The sequence below is a fragment of the Aegilops tauschii genome, chromosome 7 (genome assembly GCF_002575655.3).
Source record: "Aegilops tauschii subsp. strangulata cultivar AL8/78 chromosome 7, Aet v6.0, whole genome shotgun sequence".
NCBI classification, from domain to species: Eukaryota; Viridiplantae; Streptophyta; class Magnoliopsida; order Poales; family Poaceae; genus Aegilops; species Aegilops tauschii.
Genome location: NC_053041.3, coordinates 131,411,700 through 131,435,592, shown reverse-complemented (window position 1 = coordinate 131,435,592; position 23,893 = coordinate 131,411,700). Strand labels below are relative to the sequence as shown.

At 46.4% G+C, this 23,893-nt stretch overlaps 2 protein-coding genes across 2 annotated transcripts; both read right to left on the bottom strand.

The window, feature by feature from the left end:
• Positions 1-9,232: 9,232 nt before the first annotated feature.
• Positions 9,233-11,784, bottom strand: LOC109765695 (protein FAR1-RELATED SEQUENCE 5-like). The gene is made up of 3 exons (XM_020324477.1): positions 11,772-11,784; positions 11,617-11,679; positions 9,233-10,710 (listed from the first exon to the last, which is right to left on the bottom strand). The coding sequence occupies exons 1-3, from the start codon at positions 11,782-11,784 to the stop codon at positions 9,233-9,235; spliced, it is 1,554 nt and encodes a 517-aa protein (XP_020180066.1).
• A 4,213-nt stretch (positions 11,785-15,997) lies between these two features.
• On the bottom strand, positions 15,998-23,411 carry LOC109765692 (uncharacterized). Its single transcript, XM_020324475.4, has 2 exons — positions 21,605-23,411; positions 15,998-16,354 (listed from the first exon to the last, which is right to left on the bottom strand). Exon 1 carries the CDS (start codon positions 22,547-22,549, stop codon positions 21,611-21,613), a length of 939 nt encoding a protein of 312 aa, XP_020180064.1. The 5' UTR covers positions 22,550-23,411; the 3' UTR covers positions 15,998-16,354; positions 21,605-21,610.
• Positions 23,412-23,893: the final 482 nt, after the last annotated feature.

Here is a 23,893-nt window from a genome sequence, read left to right as displayed (position 1 = left end):
AGTTCACTGCCCTTTTATGAAGCTTTTGATCGCGCTTGCACAGGCTAGTGGTGAAGACATGATACTGCCCACTATTCAACTGCTTCGGGTTGCTCTGGTAACCCGACTGCTCCTGCTGCTGACTCCCCTGGTGATTATAACCACCTTGGTTGCCCTGACTACCTTGATTGCCATGTCCGCTTTGATTACCTTGAAATCCTGAGCCAGAATTGCCTCCACCATAACCCGGCCAACGAGAACTGGGTCCTGAACCGCCGGACGGTCCATGATCATATCGGAAAAGATCTGAGTTTTTGAACTCCCGCATAATAAAGCAATCCTTCCAGAGGTGCGTGGCTGGCCTTTCTCGCGACCCGTGCTTTGGGCAAGGCTGGTTTAACAGGTGCTCAAGGTTGAGACCTGATCCTCCACCCCGCGGGGGCGGTTCGCCCTTACGACGCTGAACATTATCCTGCGTGTTGGTGTTAGCCACAAAATCTGAACTGTTATCCGCTTTACGCTTACCGTTGTTTCCATGACCCGCCAGGTTATGTTGCTGCCCCTTGGTACTGCCGCTCTTCTTTCCCTTTCCTGTCTTTTCTTCGTCAGACTCAGGGTCCTTGGTACTATCAGAGTCAGCATACTTAACCAGAGCTGCCATAAGCATCCACATGTCATTGCAGTGACGTTTGAGCCGTCCCAACTTTAGCTTCAGAGGCGCGAACCGCCAATTGCCTTCCAATGTTAACATTGCTGTATCAGCGTTGATGCGATCAGATGAATGCAAGATTTCTGAAACTCTGCGCACCCAATGGGTTGTTGATTCTCCTTCCTCCTGAACACAGGCAGCTAAGTCCACAATTGACATGGGCTGCTTGCACGTGTCCTTGAAATTCTGGATAAACCGGGCCCTTAACTCAGCCCATGACCCAATGGAGTTAGCTGGCAGGTTTTTCAACCAAGTGCGAGCTGTTCCCTCCAACGTCATGGTGAAATATTTAGCACATGCCGCATCATCCACATCCAGCATCTCCATTGCCATCTCATAGCTTTCGACCCATGACTCGGGGGATAAATCGGCAGTGTAATTTGGCACTTTACGTGGGCCCTTGAAATCCTTGGGCAGCCGTACATTGCGTAGCGCCGGCCCGAGACACGGCACCCCAAAAAAACTGGAGGTAACCCCTGGTTCCATCGAAGTTGTTGGACGAACCAGAGTAAGCTGACGGGCCGCGTATTGCGCCGCTAACTCGGCCTCTCGACGTGCCCTAGCACGATCCACCACGTTCTGAGCATCAATACCGCCACCCGCCGGGTTATGGCCACGAGGCGGATTACGATTCCGCGCACTGCTCGACACGGCCGGTTCATCCATATGCCTGCTATAACTCCGGCTTGGGCGGGGAGTGGAATGAATCCTCTCGCGGCTGTATGAATAAGCCTGCTGCTGAGTCAAGGTTGTCTGAAGGAGCTCTCTAGCCCGTCGTGTCTTGACCGCTACTGGGGACTCGCCTTCGATCGGGAGAGTTGCCAATCATGAAGCGGCAGCAACAATGTTATCCAACGGGTTAGAGTAATGACCCGGTGGTGTTGGGACGTGCTGTGGTAGGTCATTGTTCTGACGAGGCGGATCCATCGGGCGGGGCTGAACCGGCGCCCTCGTTCCAGGTGCCTCCGCCCGGTTTACCACTGGCTGATTACTGGTTCCTGCTCCTGGTGTGTTAAAGAGATTCCTTGCCTCATAAACCGGAGGCAGGTGGGATCGGTACCTTCTCCTCATGACATCATTTGACGCGCTCTGATCTAACATAAGCCGGTAAGCCTGTGCATCCAACTCGGCCCGCTCTGGAGCCATCCTGGTATCCTCAGCTGCCAGGTCTGCCTTGGCTTGAGTTATCTGATCCTTCACCTTCGCGATTTTTGCGTTATGCTCATCCTGATTCACCGGGTTAACTTCCGCCAGCAGCGCTGCCAAAGCATCAAATAAGCCGGATAAAACCTGAGCCGGCGGTCGCGCAGGGCCTCCTGCCCCGGCTGCTGTCGCCGCTGCTGATCCGAAAACCATTGCCGCGGCAGTCGAGGAGTGCTGCGCAGGTTGTGTACCGGCCATGAAGATCGCAACCCGGCTCGGCGGGTCAAAGGGGTCCGGAATACTGTCGCCATCGGAACAGCCCCCAAACCGGCCATCTTGCAGCTGGTACAATGACTCGATCTCTCCAGTAGATGACTTGTCATTAGAGTAAACGACAGTTTCACCACTAGATGCCGATCTATCCTCAGATTCCGCTCCGTGGATGACTCCCACGAAGGCACGCTTCATGGCGGGCTGAGCCCGGGCAGGTCTCGCACACTGAGCCGTTTCGACAATGTCGGTGCAGATGTCCGGCTCAGGGCCTGGCTCGCCAATCTTGCCAATGAAGATGTGAATACCGCTGAAGGGGACCCGGTACCCGTACTTGATTGAGCCGGCCTCGGGGCCCCAGCCTGTGTTGTTGATGTAGAGCTTGCCGCGATGACTCTTGGACATATGGCCCACAGCGTATCCCTTGAGCCCTTCGAAGCTGCCCTCTAAGAACTCGAAACCATCGTGCGATAGCCCCACGGTGGGTGCCAACTGTCGTGGTTTTGTCACGGCAGATGTCCTAGTGAAAGGACTTAGTCGTGGAGCCATCGCGACGGGTTAGCTTAAAGGGGTTAAGGTGGAAAAAGGGTGCAGGGAGTTTATACTGGTTCGGCCCCTTGCGGTGAAGGTAAAGGCCTAATCTAGTTGATGTGGAATTGCTAGGGTTTCGATGACCAGGGAGCGAATCCGCTATGCCTGGTTCTCGAGTTGTTGTTTCTTGTCCCTAAACCGCCGTCGGGTCGTCCCTTTATATACATAGGTTGACGCCCGTCGGTTTACAGAATCCCGAGGCCGGCTCATAAACGTGTCCGGCTCGGTTTCTATCCTTTCCTATCTTACAACACAAGTTACATATCATATGGCGGTTTACATCTACAGGCCCTAATCCATCTTTGGGCCCTGGGCCTCCGTGTCAGAGCTCCTCCGTAAAGCGCCATACTCCTTGTCTTCATGGGCTTCAAATATAAATAATTCATTATGGGTATAACCCGGCCCCTCATGGCCGGTTTATACTCAGTAGTAATATCCCCAACAGTCACTGAACCCGCAAGTTGATCACCAAAACATACATCAAGTAGATCACGTGAATATCCCATTGTCACCACAGATAAGCACATGCAAGACATACATCAAGTGTTCTCAAATCCTTAAAGACTCAATCCGATAAGATAACTTCAAAGGGAAAACTCAATCCATTACAAGAGAGTAGAGGGGGAGAAACATCATAAGATCCAACTATAATAGCAAAGCTCACAATACATCAAGATCGTGCCAAATCAAGAACACGAGAGAGAGAGAGAGAGAGAGATCAAACACATAGCTACTGGTACATACCCTCAGTCCCGAGGGTGAACTACTCCCTCCTCGTCATGGAGAGCGTCGGGATGATGAAGATGGCCACCGGTGAGGGATTCCCCCTCCGGCGGGGTGCCGGAACAAGGTCTCGATTGGTTTTTGGGGGCTACAGAGGCTTGCGGCAGCGGAACTCCCGATCTAGGTTATTTTCTGGAGGTTTATGTATTTATAGGAATTTTTGGCGTAGGTCTCACGTTAGGGGGGTCTCAGAGTCGTCCACGAGATAGGGGGACGCGCCCAGGGGGGTAGGGCGTGCCCCCCACCCTCGTGGACGGCCCGGGACTCTTCTGGCCCAACTCTTTTACTCCGGGGGCTTCTTTTGGTCCATAAAAAATCATCAAAAATTGGCACGTCAATTGGACTCCGTTTGGTATTCCTTTTCTGCGAAACTCAAAAACAAGGAAAAAAACAGAAACTGGCACTGGGCTCTAGGTTAATAGGTTAGTCCCAAAAATCATATAAAATAGCATATAAATGCATATAAAACATCCTAGATGGATAATATAATAGCATGGAACAATCAAAAATTATAGATACGTTGGAGACGTATCACTCATCTGATACGGATTCCAAGTGTGTGGCTGGTGGCACTTCTGCGTCCATGAAAGAAGGGGCTGCGAAGACAATTCTGAATGAGATGCCATCCACAGGTGAGACTCTTGGCACAACAACTCCAGCTTCTGGTGGTCTAGAGGTTGCTACGGCGACCGTTACGCGAGCTGGTCTTCCACCTAGGCGGCGTAGCCCCCGCAAGCAATCTGCAGACATACCCAATGCACCAGCTGTAGCTAGGAGCAGCAGAGATGACTCATGTTATGTGCCTGCATCCACACTGTTCCCACCCACCTGCCAAAAGCAATGTTATGGAGAAAACGGCAGTCCGGAGTGCAACTGACGCAGGTGTCAAGTCAGGCATGACTGACGGAGGTGAACGTCCGGAGCAGACTGCGTCTTTACCCGCCGTGGAGAACCCCAGCTTAAATCTGCGCACTTCTAAGCTCCCAGTCAACATTGGTGTCCCATACAGCCCAAACAAGAAGATTGGCAAGAAAGTTGCGGTTGATACCGTTGGCAGCACGCCCCGCCCTACTAATAAGCCTAATGATACTGCAGCAGATGAGGCGGAAATGTTTGTTGATCTGTCACCCCTGGATTCTACGGAGCAACTTCCTCGCGGTCCGACTGGTAGGGAGGAGAGGCACCCATGGCCTTCACCCCACCGAGCTGTAGCCTTGGCATCGATCACAGTCAAGATGAACAGTGGTGCAAGATCCTATGCTAGTTGCCTTTGCTTTCCTGATAGGCATGGCCCCAATGATGGCGTAGCCAATGGCTAATGGCAGGAAGGCTGTGAAGTTTGCAGAGCCGATAGTGCAAGGTACATTTTTTGTGTGTTTATCATTTTGTTTTATACATTTTTTTAGTCTGACATTTGTCACAAGCTTTTTTTGGTTTCTCACTGGTGATGGCAAATCTCATCTGATGCACATGGCAACTGGAGTTGCTGCACCATGTCACCTATAGTTTGTTGCCATGTTGCAATTCCATTCGCCAAGCACATGGCAACTAGAGTCGCTGCAACATGGCAACTACAGTTCAACCCACGTGGCAATTGTAGTTGTTGCCACATGGCAACTACAGTGCACTACACCTGGCAATTGGAGTTGCCTCCACATGGCAACTCCCTATTTTTTGCACCTACATTTCATATTCTGCACCCTTTCTTTCATAATAAACTTGTTTTGTTTCCAGGTATCCTAACCCACTGTTTGATCCTTGCAGCCACCCCTGAGGAGATTACGCCGTCACTTGATGAAGCTTACCGCAAGATTGAGGAGGCAGCATTGCAGAGGAGGTCCTCATGAGGTCAGGGGCAATCAAGTTCTAACGTGCCTGCCGAGTCGGTATCTGAGGATACCATTAGAAGTGCCACCCCTGGTTTTGTGAGGCAGCATATGGTAGTTCACGCACCACCCGCGGATGACTATGAGCCCGAAGTCAAGGCCACAAAGGAGCAGAACCAGCTGTACGATATTGTCAAGCGTTTTGTAAATGTGAGGTCCAACAGCAAGCACATGAAGGAGCTGAAAGCGTAATGCCCACACCACACAACCCCTCACTTGCTTTCCTCTTATTTTTTTTCCTTTTGCTATTCTAGAGATGCTTTGTTTACGTTTTATTTCTATTTTTTACTTAGTAAACATGATTCTTTCATGTTATATCATTTTCATACAGCTCATGTTTGGACAGAACCAAGATCATACAATGTGATGCGACATACGTTGGCCTGGGTGATCTTGCCGAGTCTGTGAGGCCACTCGGTAAAATGTCAAAGAATGTAGTTGCGTGTGGGATTGACTTCATCAACAGGAATATGGATATTTGTCCTGACAAAACAATCATGTAGTACAGTGTGACCTGCAAAATATGAGATGGTGACTTCCACCATAAAATCCTGAGGAAGCATTTTGCTGCGCATGGTGAATTCAAGCTCACAATGAAGAAATGTGTGAGTATTCCTTCTTTTTTGCACATTTTCCTCCCATGCTATGTTTTGCCAGTAGCTATGCTTCACATGTGGGCTACACACTGTTTTGTGATAGCTGTTTCATGTGGCAACAGCTGCCATGTAAAATGAGTTTGACTGCTTCTTAATGCAACTTATGTGGCAACTTCAACTAAAATACTGGGCAACTTTGTTCATACATGGATGGCAACTTCTTTTAATTACACATGGCAACTAAACATTCTTTGTGGGTGTACTTTTGGACACTTGCTACTTTCTCATTCATGTTCCTCTTAGTGCATCCGGTGATATCTTTACATATCATTTTTCCAATTACATCATTGTTGTTTTTTATGTGAACTCTGCCTTTTCTTTTTCCTTTATCTTACTTTGCAGGTATTGTTCCCCATGTTCCAGGAGCTTGCACCACACGACCCACATGACAAGTGTGGTCACCACTACGCAATTTGCCTTGACCTGAAGAACCAACGATTTGAGGTGCTAGATTCAATGCTTTCAGAAGCTGATGCAGACCTTACTACGCATGCTGAATTCTTCATCAACAACCTCAAAGAGACATGGAACCATCACTACGAAAACTCAAGGGTCCAGATCATTCATTTCCCAATCGAGTACGTCGCGACTACGAAGCAAGGAAACCGGTAATTACTATCTTTTTCCATGTGTCTTCCACACCAATCCCAAACCTTTTTTGTCACCTCTGCATTGAAGTTTATGATTTTTTTTCTGTTCTCTTTAGTTGACCTGATTCTTTTCTTTATAGGCATGACTGTGGCTTTCACATGTTGGAATACCTTGCAAAGTGGGAAGGTCGACGGGTCCCTGTCGTCACAGCTGCAATGGTCGTCGAACTCCGCAAAATGTACACATGGAACTGGTTGATGAATGAAGATTTCAACATGCGGGCCAACGCACGAGAGTTCATAGAGGAAGCTGTCAAGAAAGCCAACAAGAAGTACAAGTGATCACGTGGTGCTCTATACCACACGCCTACCTTACATTCTGTGGCTGAGGAATGTAAGGTATCAACTTGTTCTTTTAAAACTATGTCCGTGTACTACGTTATGACTGCATCTGCCCGTAGCCTAGTATATAGTGGTGGCATGTGAGTGACATTGAATATTTGTAATATATGTGTGGATGTGAACCTACTTAGGTGTGACAGCAGCTACGTTTATGTTTCAGTATTACTATGTGTTCGTGGTTGGTGGTACCAGTTGGGTGTTTTTGAATGCGTCTATGATGCCTGAAAACATGGCAAATGTAGTTGATCAGACACGGTTAGTGAAAGTTATCATTCTTTTCGTTTGGCTTTTGGGTTTTTTGCATTGCTAACTGTATCGGTTAGCATGGTAGTTCATAAGCAGCTGTTACCTTGCATTTTTTGCACGCGATCGTTTCAACTTATTTTTCATAGTATGCACACAATACAATATGTGCGGAATAAAATGCGTTGACTGAAAACGGAAATCTACGCAATGGTAGATTCAGTACAAATAACATGGCAGATTCAGTAGAAATAACATGGCAGATTCAGTAGTAATAACATGGCAGATTTAGTGGAAATAACATGGCAGATTCAGTGGAAATAACATGGCAGATTTAGTACCACACACTGGGCAATTGTAGTCATTCAATCATGGCATTTTCTTTCAAATTCTGATGCCCATCAAGAGTCATTCTCCCATTTTTTTAAATTTAGAACATCTACCTTACAAAAATGTCACCAACAACCAAGTTACAGTCCTCCAATGTTGCTTACGGGTTGCCCGTCCCTTTCTTTGTTTTCTTGTGTTTTGCTTGAATCTCCAACCCTGCTTTGTATCTCACCTCTTTTGGACGCCCTTTTGTGATGGAACGGGGCGGGTTCCTGACCTGGGTTTGTGTGCTTGTTGTTCCAGACCCTACCTCCGAGTTTTCAGATGATGGCCCCGTGGATGAAGGCACACTTGACGTGCGGGGGAACCTGTGTAAGGCTTCTTCAGCTTTCCTCTTTTTGATCTCATCAAGCTCTCTTTTCAGGGCCTTCCTGTGTTTTTCTGCCACCCTCGCTGTCTCATCACTCTTGCATGCTTCATCTATTAGTTCAGCATAGTTCTTGGTCAACACAACATGCCTCACGGCTTCCATGGTTGCCTCTGGTCTCTCATCATGCACAGCAAAAACTGCGTTTGATGTTTGTGGCCCCAACGCGTCGTCGGCGTCCCAAGTCCATCGCCGCCGTATGAAATGGCGGGGCATTCACGTGACCACGTTCATGTCCATTACTTTTAGTATGTGACAGCACACAATCCTGTCCCGTTTGAATTTGCAGCATTGGCAGTAGTATTCTCCTTCGTTTATCGAGGCCTTCACAAAGTAGTTCCTTCCTTTGTCTGGGTCTTCAGGTTCTGAATCCGACATGCCCAAGAGAGAACACACCTTGAACGTAGGTTCGTCCACCTGGTAAGCCATGTACATGTTGGCACGCTTTATTTCTTCCTGGAATCTGCATGTTTTTTGTGGTTTGTTAAACTCTTATATGATGTTTTGTAGCACCTTATGTTGATGTAGGCCGTAACGTAGCAAAGGCATCTAAAATGAATGATGGCATGGAAATCCTGTTTTTTTCCCACATCTGTTCTTGTGTTGTTTGTTTCCATATGGCAACTGTATGATATCTTCACATGGCAAATGCATAACATTTTAATTGGCAAGTGCGTTAAATTTAACATGGCAACTACAGTTCATAAAACATGGCAAATGCAGTTTTGTGTCACATGTCAACTGCATATCATTTTCACATGGAAACTACAGTTCATTAAACATGGCAACTACAGTTTATTAAACATGGCAACTACAGTTCAACCCACGTGGCAACTATAGTTGATTTCACATGGTAACTACATATCATGATTACACTGTACTCAATGGCTACTTTTCAACATATCAGCAATTCAAACAAGCTGGCAACTGCATTGCATTCTATATGGCACCTACTACCTTAATGCTTGTGCAAATAAGACGGTAACACAATTGACTTACTTGTTAAAAATCTTGTTGGTATATGTCTTGCTCATCTGCCTCTCCATTGGTAAATATGTTAGCAATTTAGGCTGCTTGAGCGCGGTGTTTGCTTCTTGCTATAGCTCATATCCCAGTATTTTCTGTTGCAAAGTTGTGTATTGCTTGGCAAACTGCAGCAATGAGTTGCTAGGGCTCACGTACCGCTTCAGAACAGCATTGAACCCCTCGCTGCGCTGCGTAGTCTACAGAAATGGGAAGAAGCACTGCATGAAGTAGGCCGGCACCCAGTACATTCGCTTCTCCCACAGGCTTGCAAGCGTCTCGTTGTCTTGGACTTGATATGTTTCAATCATAGCTGTCCAGCTCTGTTCAAACTCCTCCACCGTCAAGCTGTAGTCCATGCACAACTCGAATGCCTTGTGCAGCTCTGGACGGTCAGCAAAGAACGATCCTAGCGTCTCCTCAGCCTTCTTTATAATATGCCACCTGCAGTGCCTGTGCACTGCCAACGGAAAGACCTCCTCTATGCCTGCACACATGCTAAAATCCTGGTTTGTTATTATGTTCATCGGAGCAAGTCCACCCATGCACTCCAAGAAGGTTTTGAACAGCGAAGTGTACCCATCCTTATCTTCGTTTCGAACGAGCCCGCAACCGAACTGCAATGACTGATTGTGGTTATTTATTCCTATGAAGGGAGCGCAGGGCATCTTGTACATATTAGTGAGATATGTTGCGTCAAACGAAATGCAATCTCGGAAATGTTTGTAGGCTCTTCTTGCAGCACCATCCACCCAATACATGTTCCTGACATGGTCCTCATCGTCCAATCTTATCATGTAGAAGAAATCAGGATCTGCTTTTGCTTTCTCGTCGAAGTAGGCTATTGTGTCTTCTATGTCAGCCAACCTGCTCTCTCTACGGCACTTTGCCTTTAGGTTTGTGACATCTACTGGTATGTAGGGCATGCTACTCAGAGTTCCATTTTTGTTGTGGATCATGGACAGTATCTGGACCATTCTTGATGGACCGGCGTTACAATCATGTAGCAGCTTTATGAATTTCTTCTTGAGGGGGCTGAATCCTCTGTGGGCGCTCAGAAATTTTACCAGGTCAAACTTCTTTATGAGTTCGTGGTTGTGCTCGTCGAAATATTCAGTGACCACCCACTGTGCACCATCTACGTTTAGCGTACACCGGACAGGGCATTCCGTCTTGATGATGATACCTCTCTTTCGTTCTGGCACAACCGGCGCAACACATTTACCCTTCTTGTTCCTTCGTGCCTTGTAGCACCTCGTCTCACCTCTGTTGTACTCGTTAGTTTTTTTAATTTTCCTATGGTATTCGGTGTTGACCGCAAACCCATGGAACATTGCATATGTCTGGTAGAATTCCTTGACATCTTCAAACGAATCAAATCTCTGCCCAACATATGGTGGCTGAGGTACCATGATTTCTGATTGCCCATCTTCTTCATCCCCTTGTGCTTCGTCATCAGTTTCATCATTCACTTCAGTATTGGCGGTTGTTTCATCTGCTTGAGTGTTGCTTGTGCTGGTGTGCAAAGGTGTGCTTGTCGGCATTGCTGGAACGATTGCCATTTCCGACACTGATTCTGCATTGTTTGTGGCAGGACTGTTGACTGGCTGGTGGAACGCTTCTTCCGTGTGCTCAGCAGTAGATGTCCCCGCACCGCTGTTGATTGTAGTTGAAGGTCCTGCAATAAAAAACAGGTATGTGTGTAAGCATTGCTTGAATGGCATGTTTATCGTAACGGAATACATCAACTGCATGTGATTTGGCATGACATCATTCATACAGCAAGCCGTGGCATCTGCATATGGCCATGCATGGCAACTGTAGTTTTTCAGCCATGGCAGCTACAGTCCAACAAACATGGCAACTACTGTTGCCAAGACATGGCAACCAGCATCTTTTAGCATCAAAACTTGGATTCTAGGTACGAGCTCACTAGGCAAATGGAATCAATCATGAATGTTGCACACAGTCATACGACAATTGACAAATCCTGAAGACAATAATGACTTTTTGCACGCGTTCACTTGGTAGCATTTTTGTTTGTTTTTTCCACCACCACCGTGACAAATCCACTTCCCCCCCCCCCCATGATTTTTCCACAAAAGCAAATGCACTACTGTTTTTCTAGTTCATATTTTTTTTACCTTGTTGTGCCGCATGTGCTGATCGTATCTGGTTGTCATTCCAATTTGATGTGCTCTATCTGCAATAGCGTTGGCCTGCACCTGTGAAGCTTGCCATGAGATGTTTGTCGATGTGGTTCCACCATAACAACCTGTGATCATTTTAGCAGTTGGTCAATGCATGGCAACTGTAGTTTGTACAAGATGGCACATGTAGTGGTCCAACCATGCCACACAGATTTGTTCACCCTTGTCATCCACAGTTGTTTAGACATTCCAATCACATTTTATTACACATGGCAACTACAACTGTCCAGGCATGGCAACTGCAGCTGTCCAGGCATGGCAACTGTAGCTTTCCAGGCATGGCAACTGCAGCTGTCAAGTCACCATGAAAACCCCAATGTCACCTATGTTCCTTCTCCTAATTCACTGTCCACATCTTCACTTCATAGACTCACCTGTGTACGACGTTGATGGCGGGTACATGGTTGCCGCCTGATTCCACGTGCTGCATGAAGGTCCTGCATTTTTTCATATAACTCGTAAGTCTTTGCCATCCTTGCAAGTTTAATTTCATGGCCACACCAGTATGTTTCTTTTTCGTATGCGTTACCTTGATTTGCCATATTGGCTACTTAAAGTTGGTCGCCCCTAAATCTGTCAGCGTTAGCGCCCCTGTGCCTGAACTTGCCATGGTATCCCCGTGTGTGTGGTTGGGTCATAAGAACCTGCGAAAAATGACATTGTAGGACATAAGTAGAATGCCATCTTCCTCGTCACAAACATGGCAACTGTCCCTCTTTTGATCATGCATCGTACCGATACTCGCGTACTGCTCTAGTAGTGGCAGCAACGGCCCTGCAGAAATGAGTTGATTGTACTCTGCTGCATCCCAAGGGGGCGTTTCCGGCCTTTGAGAAAACCAAGGATCAGTGCCGTCTTCATGATTCATTTTTCCGCTTTTTTTCTGCCACTATGTTTTCAGTCACTGCATGAACAAGAACGCATCAATAATCCGCAAAATGCATTCTTGCTGTTTGCACATACAAGATAACACGGCAATCTTATCACATTTCTTGCGTAGGCAACCATCACATCATGGCAAGTAGGACATGTGCATTCATTCTCTTTTTTAAAATCTGGATGCCGGCTATCATTTTGAACCGATGGCAACAGCCAATATAATATGATGGCAAGCAACAACATAACATGGTGGCAGCTAACGACAAAGATAGGTGGCAACTAACATAAGATATAGGTGGCAATTAATTTTCTCCCTCCCTAGGCACCACCCAAATTCGTCCTTTCTTCCCCTAATTTTAGTGAATTCTACACATCCTTCTGAATCAACTACTCGCAACAACCCAACCCATAATCTTAGGTCAAATCTAGGATAGAACATGGCAGATCTGGCGTATGTTGGTGGGCAGAGGGGAATACACACAAATCCATGGTGTGTTTGCCATGACAGTGTGGATCTAGTCGCCATCTTCGTGGGCAACCTTGAATTTTAATTTTCTGGATAGAAGAAGGACGAGAAACAGGAGGAGATCGGAGATCGACCTGTTAGCTCGTCGTCGCTGGGGCCAGGGTGGGGGGTGGCGGTGGGGGTGGGGGTGGGGAGGCGCTAGAGATCTGGTCTGGTTGCCATGGCAACTATAGAAGGAAGACGATGGAGGTTTGGGATCGAGAGGTAGGAGACGACGGCGCAGGTCGCACTGGGGTTCGAAAGCAGGCCGGGACGACGGGCGCGTTGGGCCGTGCGGGCAGCGCGGTCGATCGCCCGAACGTGTGGGCGATTGTGCCACACACCAGATGTGTGGGCTGTGTCTGCGCGCGCCCGGACGCCGTCGTGCGGGGGAGTTTGTCTCCGTGCCACACAGGGCGTGCGGCACAACCCCCTATATGCCACACGTGTGGCAGTTATCGGCATCCTTTTTTTTTGAGTTGGCTCTCTGCGTAAGTTGTCTTACAAACGCACAAACATGGCGAGGCTAGCGATTAAAAGGGCCGGCCTGCTTACGCGTTTCATTGATCCCGGTTTTGGGAACCTAAGGTTCCTAACCGGTCCAGGTCTGGTTTTTTTCTTTTTTTCTTTTTGCTGATTCTTTTAAGGTTTTGTTTGGCTTTTCATTATTTATTTATTTATTTTTGTTTTTTCCTTTTCTTTTTTTAGTTATCTGATTCTTTTTTTGTTAATTTTTTCCCTTTCTTTTTCATTTCTTTTTCATTTTTAATTCATTTTTATTCTCCTTTCTATCTATTTTGGTTTTTCAGAATTTCAAAAATTGTTCAAAATTGCCAAAAATGTTTGGAATATTAAAAAATGTTCCTACTTTTAATTTTTTTGTCACAATTCAAAAAATGTTCGTGATATTTAAAAAATGTTTGCCTTTAAAAACAGGTTCACAAGTTAAAAATAATCCTGTTTTCAAATTTTGTTCACAAATTCAAAAACTGTTCAGGTTTTTTAGAAAATGTTCACATACTGGGAAAAATGCTCTCCTTTTCAATAAATATACATAAGTTCAAAAAATGTTCCTGTTTTCAAATTTAGTACACAAATTCAATTAATGTTCACAAATTTCAAATAATGTTCGCTTTTTTCATATTTTGTTCAGTGTTTCAATTTTTTCGCAGATGTGAAAAATGTTCCCTTTTGTCCAATATGTTCATATTTTCAAAAGAAGTTCCTTTTTCAAAATTTGTTGAGAAATTCAGAATACATCACGATTTTTAATTTGTTTGCAGATTCAAATATTGGTCACATTTTTTACCAAACTTGTCCGTGTTTGTGAATAAAAATTGGAATTGAAAAAATGTTGCCTTTTAAAAAAACAATTATGCACGAATTCATACATTCTTCCGGTTTTGAAATTTGGTTATAAATCCAAAATTTCGGCAATTTTTTCAAAACTTGCTTATATTCTTTAAAAAAATTGTTTGGAATCTTTTTTCCAAAAGTATTCAGATTTTTCATGAAATGTTTGAAAAAAAAGAAAATATTCGGACCTGCCGATGTAGTTTGTTCTAAACTTTTTCGCGCTGCTTACCAATCACTAGCGCTGCCCAACTCGGGTGGTTAGGTACGTACCTCAATTTGAGGTGGATCGCGAGTTCAAATCCGAGCTAATATGACTCATTTTGACCTGGGCCTTGACGATGGCGCCCGGCAAACGATGCGCGCATGCCTCCCTTTTCTTTAAACCAAGAGCTACTGCTCCCTTTTCTCTTTTTTTAATGTAATTTCAATACGATTTCTTTTGTGTTCGGGAGCTTGGCAACTCGCCATTTGGAGAACAGAGTCCGCTAGTTCTCCTCGCTAAGTGCTTCGCGGGGGCGCCAAGCCCCGACAAGCGTTTTCCGGATCCACTCGGGAAGCGCCGCATCGTGCAGCATTCTTCCTTCTCCGTAAAGGAAGCTGAGAATCTGCCTGTCAGAGACATTAAATGCACGTCGTCCCGGTTACTACGACCGTCGTCAGCCGCACGGATGGGACGCAATAGGCCCGCCTTTTTGACTTTGGGCATCGGCGAGGCGCGCCATCCCCCCGAGATCATCAACAGTGGCGACTGAAGATTCACCCATTCGGTGTGCTGCTACAGGGGTGTCTTGTAGCTACCAACTCGGTACGGGCGAGCATGCCACGTCCCCATCGTGTCATCCCGGTAAAGACGGCCCTCACTTTCCCTTTGTTTATGCTGAACATGTGGCAACCCCCGCTACGATAAGGGAAGGACCGAAGCAGTATAAATAGAAGACTGTCGCCTAGCAGATGGACTCGTTCGCAACATACCACACACATTGTAACCAGTTTGTAGTGAACACAACAATATCATCTTTAGGCAAGAGTAGGATATTACACCGCTATGGTGGCCTAAACCTGGGTATCTCCGGTGTGTTTTACCTCCAGTCATCTCCTCTCCGGCGAACGATGCCCTTGGTTACGTAGCGTGTTCAGTCCCCGGCCGAACTCACAAAGGGTTGTTGCACACAACCCAATGTCTGGTTCCTAAACATCGACAATTTGTTCCACAAATTAACAATTGAATTGAAGCTTCTTTTTACGACCTAGATATCCGCCGCACGTGTGGCATGAACACATCGCAACTCCGAACTTTTTTATGGCAAGTTTAGTGACGAGAGGATGGCAACTATAATTGTCAAGGATGGCAACTTCCTTTTTCAGATGGCAAGTTTTAGCCTTTGGGGAGGAAGGGGGTTCTTTTTGGATGGCAACTTTAATTGTAAATAACGTCTGGGCCAGAGTGTTTCATGCCACACGTGTAGCTCTTATCATTTGGGTTGTGTTTATTTTCAGAGGATAGCTCAAAAGAACTGGCCTTAAAGAATGGTAAAGCATACATGATACATGACCAACTACAACTTTCAAGTTATAAAACATGTCGCAAAACAAACTTGATTTGTGTGATGGTTACTCTCTAGTTGCTTCACTGATAGGGAACCGACTACAAAGGTTGAGTTTTGAAATGAATCCCCAGGGAGAACAGCACCAAGTGCATGTACGCACTCAGGCACAATTCAACTCTGGATAAGTAGCAGCCTACAAAGAATCCACCGATCCATAGGCCAGGAAAGCAAAGGGAATAATCCTACAACGCTACAGTCCTCATATGGCAGCATTAGTATTATTGCCAATGACAAAAGCCTGCGAAGGGGAACGGCATTTTATGCCTAGAAACTTAAGCAGCACAAGCTGAACTGACAGGGCAATTCCAATACGAGAACACTTTCAGTTAGGCAAATCTACGGCAGAATAAAGCATCATGTGCGAGTGCATAATATCACGAGTCCAGGCGGCTAGGAATCAAACAGGTATACCGATAAGCCACATCCTTGCACCCCCAAACACATCTACCATCGTAGCAGTAGTTAGCAAATGATTTACAATTTTACAGACAGACATCGATACAAAAGGTGTCATTGTCGTGGACCAGGATTCCTTAGCATATATATCTAGGACATGAGGCGAGCGGATTAGCAAAATAAGTGTCTCCCAACCTGGGTGTCTTGCAAAAGCATTAACTAGTTCCCACTTGATTTGGCGTGAACCGACACCATAGACACCCTGTTAGGGCCTTGTGGTCAGCAACCAGGTACCGGATGGTTGATCAGCCTACAGAATAGACATTGTACCTATGAGCGTATCCAGCTATATACTCCACCCAACGCCATCTGCAAAAGAAAAAGGCTTTAGAAGCAGTTCTACTTGAACAAAAACTGTAGAAATACTAGAAAAGTACAACAAACATGTTTTATCAGTACAGGCTTTCAAATACCCATTGCCACCTAGGGGATGACAGAATAGAATATCGCTACTGAGGTTGGCGATAAGCATGAAATGTGGGGAATCGAGTATAGTTTGGTACTAACGAGCTCAACAGCATTTTATTAGCAAGTACAAGACATCTTCGAGAGATAACACGCTGAATCCCACATAACTTGCAGTTACCAGCCAGATGTGTATGTAGGAAATTACACAGAATCTTGACTTTGTAACATATCATTAAGTTATACGCCCCAGTATTGGAAATAAACCTCTGATTTTACAGTAATAACAATAGTGATAGAAAGGGTCATCTTTAAATTACCGCGAGAAAACAACACAGATTCACTTAAACTAATATTTATAAAACTAAGTACCATGTGCAACAAGAAAAAGTGTACGCCTCATTGAGAATATGGTTTCTCAGGATTTGTGCAACTATCCACCTTCAGTATTAGGTCATCTATCACAGCAGGTGCAATATTAGCAATTTAAAAGAGTTGGCATTTTCATATTTTTGCTTGGAAAAACAGTAACAAAAAGCTCATTATCAACATGGCAATTCAAGGAAGTATTTGAGAACAAACAAGGACAACTGCATGACAATTACTTCCATAAATAATGAATGCTGCAGTTTATACACCATAGCTTCCCAGCGAAAAGTTATTTGCAGGATATATTTTTGAGGGAACATTGTGTGCCCATGTGTATAAACACGACAGTACTGGAACTCGAGGCAAATAGAACATTTGCAATGGGAACTGTTCTAGATAATCCATTCCCTGCTATTCCTGTTTGACATCTCCATTCTCCTACACTGTTTCTATATCCCCAACTAGTCCATCCAGTTGTATTCGCAATGGTAACAAAGAGCATAAACACATGATATGTTACAACATAACTGTACCCCCCCTCCCCGGGTTACAAATTTTATGGCATTTTGACCAGATCGCATACAAATCATATTATTAGATGTAAAGTGGCCAAAAGGACATTCCATTTGTACTGCAATTTAAGTGGCTAAGTAGGAAAATGGGCAGATTAATAGAAATAGTATTTGAAATAATGACTCATGAATAGTGAAGTACTGGAGAACAATTTTCTGGTTAAAATAGTCAGGTCTCAGGTGTTTTGAAACATGTATAATCTGATGGCTCTCCATTTCCTGTTGCTTTCTACAGGGATTGTTGATAATCTTTTTATGCATTCATTCCATAAATAACAATAGCATGTGAAAGCATTGTACAATTCACGACAGGAAACATGAACATGGAAGCATGCAATGATAGCTGATAAGGCCAAGAGGACCTAAGCATGAGTCTAGGGCTAAGCAAAGCTCAAGATAAGAGGCCAAGGAGCAAACCGGCCCAAATGAAACTCAGCTCAGTATTAAGCAATACCATAGAATGGAAATAAACTTGTGGGTAGTTGTTACCCAAATGAGGCCACACCTACAGACAACTCCAACGACATTCATCAAAACAGACACACCAAATGTCTGCGGACAAGTCCAGACATGTCGGACAGCGGTAGCAGAGCCGATCATCGAACGTAGACATCAAATAAGCATCAAATTCAGACAGCAGGGTGGGCCATGTGGACCTAGAGGGAAAAAGCACATGGGGTGTGGGGATATGTAGTCCAACTAACAAGTGAGCCAGGCAGACATCCGGACTCCCCAAACGTTCCCCAGGTTTGGTACCGGTTTAGAGGAATTCGGACACCCGGACCAGTCCACAGACCTTTAGTGCACGTCGTTGGATGGCAGTGTCCGGGCCACGCGGTCTGGACATTTAGGGGCATTTTGGTGCACGGTGTTGGAGTTGCCCTAAGCTGGGCAGTCCCAAACAAATAGGCCCAAACTTTAGGCGGACAAATCTAACCTATCGATGTGAATGGGTTATCAAGCCTAGATAATTGGGGGAGCTTTGACGTGCAAGTAGAACAGCCAAGCTGTGAAGTAGGAATTAGAGTGTTTACCCTGATATAATGGTGCGGGGATTGATTAAGATCATGCCAACACGATGTGAAGGACATGAGGAGAAATCATGGTACAATTCTGAACATCTAAAGAATTTAGAGTGGTTATTATTGGCTAGCGGCTCCTCTCATTTATTCAAGTCGGTTAATTTAGGTATCCATGTGGGTCACAAAGCCATGTGAGATCACAATATATTATCTGTATTTTAATTGCGATTGCTATGTTCTTTGGTGAATGAGTCAAGATTGGGCTTTGTAGGACCTTGCTCCTTGCATTAGAACTTTATAAGAGATGCTTATAAAAAATGGTACAACCAACAAGCATCTGCATTGCCAAAAAAAGTATTTACATGTCAATTTTCAACTAACACAATCATTCCGATTGCCGAAGGCATAGACTTTACCGCACAGATTATTTGTGTATTGTACAAACAAAATGTTTTGGTTATTAAAAAACAAGCCCTATGGTGGGTATTAATAGTTGCCTTGACGTAAAATATGGAACACATTAAAAAATGCGCGCTGAACCTGAGTTTAAAGGGTAAAATGGTAACACACTTTGTGCATATGGGAACTAACATCACTGATCCCATTCACATCCACATACCAATACCATGTCAAAATAAGAGTGCTTAGCATCGCAAACCCAAGGTAAAATAAGAGTGCCCACGCAACAAAGGTAGCATGCAAACACAAGGTAAAACTAAATCATTGCAACTGATCTCGGGAGGACGCAACTCTCTGCATGGCAAATCCTACAATGTGATGTTGGTCCATTCAACATAATAAGGTAATGTTATTGGTTCAAACTTAAGATGACACAGATATAAAGGAGGTGTTTTCTGGACTATGGTGAACCACCATGAAAGGGAGCTAGATGGTAGATGACCATTCTACGTGCCCATGCCCCATGCATTCGGATTCAAGTAGCTAAGCTAGGACCACATGTCTGGGTGAGACCAAAGAAACCCATGGAGATGAAAGTCCAAGGTACAAAAAGAAAACTAGAAAAGCAATGATTTGGTGGCTCCATGAATGTTTCAAGGGCACCTCAGGCCAAGCAGCCCTCCCCTTGCCTAAAGAAGCAGCCACAGTAACCTTGTGGCTTGGTACGAAAACAACATGATGGATCCGGGCAATCTTTCCTATTCAAATGCTAAAAATGAACCATGTTGTGCCTAATTTTATTAAGCTGTCACACTAATGTGTGCAAATAATGCATATGTAACATATTGGACATGCATAATTGATCAATTTGCTTTACATCTGACAATTAGACCAAAATCCAAGAGTCAATTTTCTCTTCAAACGCCATCCTGCAGCACTACTCATGCAGCACCACAGAGTAGGGATGTACAAAGTGCACGAAAGGCATTCGACTGTTAAGCATCAGTTTAGTTGATTTATGACACAGATACAATTGTTGGGTCCTCTATCCTAGGTCGGCAAATACTTTTCTTTGAATCAGCAATGCCATGTGCCATGTATTGTCCAAAATGATGACACTTTAAGACATCCTACCTTTGCCTTAGCAAGGAAGCCTAGCTAGCACAAAGAATAGCTTTCGCTCATCCTACCAAAAGCAATACTTGGAGAAAATGATAGTTCATAATCATATCAACTCCATTTTGACTTGCTTCAAATACTTCATTTTTGTTGACTTGCCATTGAGGGTAAACCACACTACAAACACAGTCCTGCTTTGCAAGCAGAGAAAGCACGAGTCTACCATCATTTTGAAAACCTAAATCCCAATACTTTAACATGACGTGCATATTTCCAGTAAGATTTATACCAACAGTTTCAAATTAATCCATGCCTAACCTAGCACATCGAGACTACACTAAACTGTGCTCATGAAATGATATCTTATAACCAAGATGGGAAGGTACAGCTTGGATGGGAAAGAAATCAAACCGCCAGTATAGTTCCACATTGCGGGTAGACTAAACTAGACTAACACATTATTATGTTGTAATTTAACACACTGCTAAACTCACAAGAAACAGACAATATAACATAATAAGCTCAATCCAGAAGGAATCACAACTTTCTCAGACCAGCTTCAGTATAGGTCTATAGAAAACCTTCCCATCTTTAGTTACACTAGTGCAACAGGATTTTAAAAAGTTGTGCACACTTACTGCTCGCTGAAAAGGAAGTGGAATACTTTGATGCCACAGATACGACTGGAAGAAACCAAATTGCAGACACAATTCTACTTTGCTATCTGTAGTAAAGCAGACATGCAAGCTGTATCACGTAGGACAACGTAATCACAATAGTAAACACGCCATACTAGTGTGACATGATTTTAGAAAAGGGGTGCAAACTTGATGCTCGCAGAAAAGTAAGCTGCCTACTGTGATGCCACAGATAGGACTGGAAGAAACCAAATTGCAGATACAATTCTACTTTGCTAAGTATAGTACAGCAGACATGCAAGCTATCATGCAGGACAACTGAATCACACTAGTGAACACACCATACTAGTGTTCAACAGAATGTCGTCCAGTGGCTTCAATGTTTATGAATCCAAATTCCTAAACTAGCTTATCAAAAATATGCCACAACTTCCTAATGTAATGATCTTAGAGATAGGACAGCAAGAAACCAAATTGTTAATACAATTCTACTTTGCTAAGCATAGCAAAATAGAAATGCAAGCTACTCCCTCCGTTCCAAAATAGATGACTCAACTTTGTACTAACTTTAGTACAAAATTGGGTCATCTATTTTGGAACGGAGGGAGTATCACGGAGGACAACTGAATCACAATAGTGAACACACCATACTAGTGTTCAACAGAATGTCATCCAGTGGCTTCAACGCTTACAAATCCAAACTCCTAAATTAGCTTATCAAGAATATGCCAAAACTTCCTATGTAATGATCTTAGAATAGAAAATGGCTGTTTAACCAATGGGGAAGAGAACTCCTACCACCAGTACAATTTTACATAACAAGACAACCATGCTTATTTTCGAGTTTAATCCCAAAAGTGTGCACTTCAATCAACATGCCAATTCACGACTTTAAGTTTGAACAAAACACTCTAGTTTAATCCAGTATTGAACTGACGATAAGCAGAAAATGAAACCAAATTAGTTCAAGGCAAGTTAAAGTGCAGAAGAAAAACACTCTGTTTTACAGAGGGCAGGAGATTGTGGGAATTGTACCCCGGGCTAAGGCCCTAGGCCTTTGATGGTGTCGCTGAGCAAGCTGAAGACCTCCTTTGCCAAATCATGTCGGCGCAATTGTGTGCGCATCTCGGCATCAAGCTGCCTCCTCCATCTAGTCTCGGCTACATTGCCCTCCTCTGCACCAAGCAACCCCAAACCCTTCTCCAGTGACACTCCTGACATGGCACGCCCGTTCCTCCTCCAGTACTCACCTAGCAGCTCGCTGACCAAGGGCAGCCTCACCGACACCGCCAAAGGCACATCCGCGCCAGTATATTCGTCATCTGCGTCCTCCTCCTCGGGCTCTTCTGCTTCTGGGAGATCCTCTGCTGAAGGCGCGACCTCGGTGCCCCAGAGGTCAGCAGAGAGGGCGCGCACCCGGCGCTCGTGCGGGGTGCTGGTGGGCGGCAGCGCCGTGTTGCAGAACTTGCTCTTGAGGCGCTTGAGCTTGTAGTAGACCTTGGCCTGGTTGATGTGCGACGAGAGGGAGTCCCTGAGGGACTCGTAGAGCCCCTCCACGTCGGGGAGGCGCGGCGCGATGCCGTGGCGCGCCCGGAAGGAGATGGCGCCGTTGAGCAGCGCGATCTCGTCGGCGTCGGTCCAGAGCTTCTGGGCGGCCCCGTGGCCGCCGAGGCCGAGCCCGCCGCCGCCGCCGCCCGAGGAAGAGGCGGGCGCGATGGCCTGGGAGAGCAAGGCGGAGTCCGGGAAGGAGCGGGGCTTGCGCTTGCGCTCGCTCTTGCGGGAGGGCGCCGAGCCGTAGTAGTCGGCGCGGGGCCTAGGGTTAGGGTTGGGCGAGCGGCGGCGGTCGCCGGAGCGGGAGCGGGACTTGGAGCGCTTGCTGGGGCGGGGCGGGGAGGCGCGGAGGCCGGCGTCGGCGTCGGCGGACGCGTCGTCCTCCATCTCGGCGGACGCGCGCGGCGAGGGGCGCTTGGAGGAGGGCATCGGCGGCGGCGGGCGAGGGGGAGGCGCGGGATTCGAATTTTGGGTGCGGGGTTTGGGGGGGATTGGGAATCTGGGGGAAGCGGAAGGGGAGGGGAGTGCGGGGGTCGGGGCAGGCGCCGAGGAAGGCGTCGGAGTGGCAGCACGCGCTGCTGCGCCGGAAACTGGCAAGGAGCGGTTTTTCCGCTCGCGGTTCACTGTCGCCACCTGTTGGACTTGGACCCGTGCACTCGCAGGTCGCACCTGGTCTGGCGGTGCACGAACGGCACGGAGCCACCACGGACCGTGTGCATCCGTTCGGAAATGACACCACACATGCCGATGCGCACAGCCATGAACACGAGGTCAACAAACACAGGTGCTCTGGTTTCCATACGAGTACATCATCATAGTCATAGTCTCATAGACCAGCCATGCAGCCAGGCACATACGTACATGCTCATGGAGCATATCGACCGATCTTGCGGTGCGTGCGCGCACAGATCTTTCCCGCTCGATCTCACGGGCGTGAGGAGGGATGTGTCCCGGACGTTGCCTTGAAGGCCGTATCCATCGCCGCCATGGCCGCGGACAGCGCGTCGGCCTCGCCGGCTGAGCCGCGGTACTTGCCGACGGCCGCGCCCATGACGGCGTTCAGGTGGCCCTGAGCGGTCGCCACGGCCGCCTCGGTGCCGCGGGCCACCGCCTCGTACTCCGCCTCGGCCGCCGCCCACGAGGCGTGCGCCTCGCCCTCGAAGAGCGCGAGGACGCCGGCGAGCTGTTCTGGGTCGAAGCCCCGGCCGTCGAGGTCGAGAGCCATGTCGGCGACGGCGGAGAGTTGCTCGAAGAGCGCGTCCATGTGGTACCGTTTCTTTCTCCGTGTTGTGCACCTTGGTCGGGCTGGAGTTATATATATATACACACGGGAGGTGGTCGACTGCGCTGCGTATGTGTTCTGTTCTTGCGGGAGAGGAGATTCGACATTCCAGCTTGGATGGTTGCGGCGCCTTTCGGTGAGCAGGGAGAAAGCTTCACGCCCTCGTTGACTTTTCCCAAATTTTTTATTTTACTAGCAAAACGCCCGTGCGTTGCAACGGGAGAAAAGGTGTCCTTACACCGTCCTACTTGAATGCAACATGTAAGCATGTTTATGATCGGAGCAAACACTGTTGCGACGAATCAGGCGACAATGCGGTTCGAATATAGTGCCGGCATGGATGAGCGCAGAGTTGAGGTGTTGAAAACGGCATCGCAAAGACGTCCACAACCGTTCGTGATGTTGATCTCTATCTCTGGTGTTGGAGTGAATGAGCATGAAGCCCGGACGGAAGTTGAAACAGGGCATGTCTTCGGTTGGCATGAACAGTG

What these genes read in the sequence shown, in the direction of transcription:
- LOC109765695 (XM_020324477.1), bottom strand. An exon ending in GCCATCAACGTCGTACACAG is followed by an intron (nt 10,711 to 11,616) that starts GTGAGTCTATGA and finishes TTTTTATTGCAG; the next exon opens with GACCTTCAACTACAATCAAC.
- LOC109765692 (XM_020324475.4), bottom strand. Translation starts at nt 22,549, where the DNA reads ATGCCCTCCTCCAAGCGCCCCTCGCCGCGCGCGTCCGCCGAGATGGAG.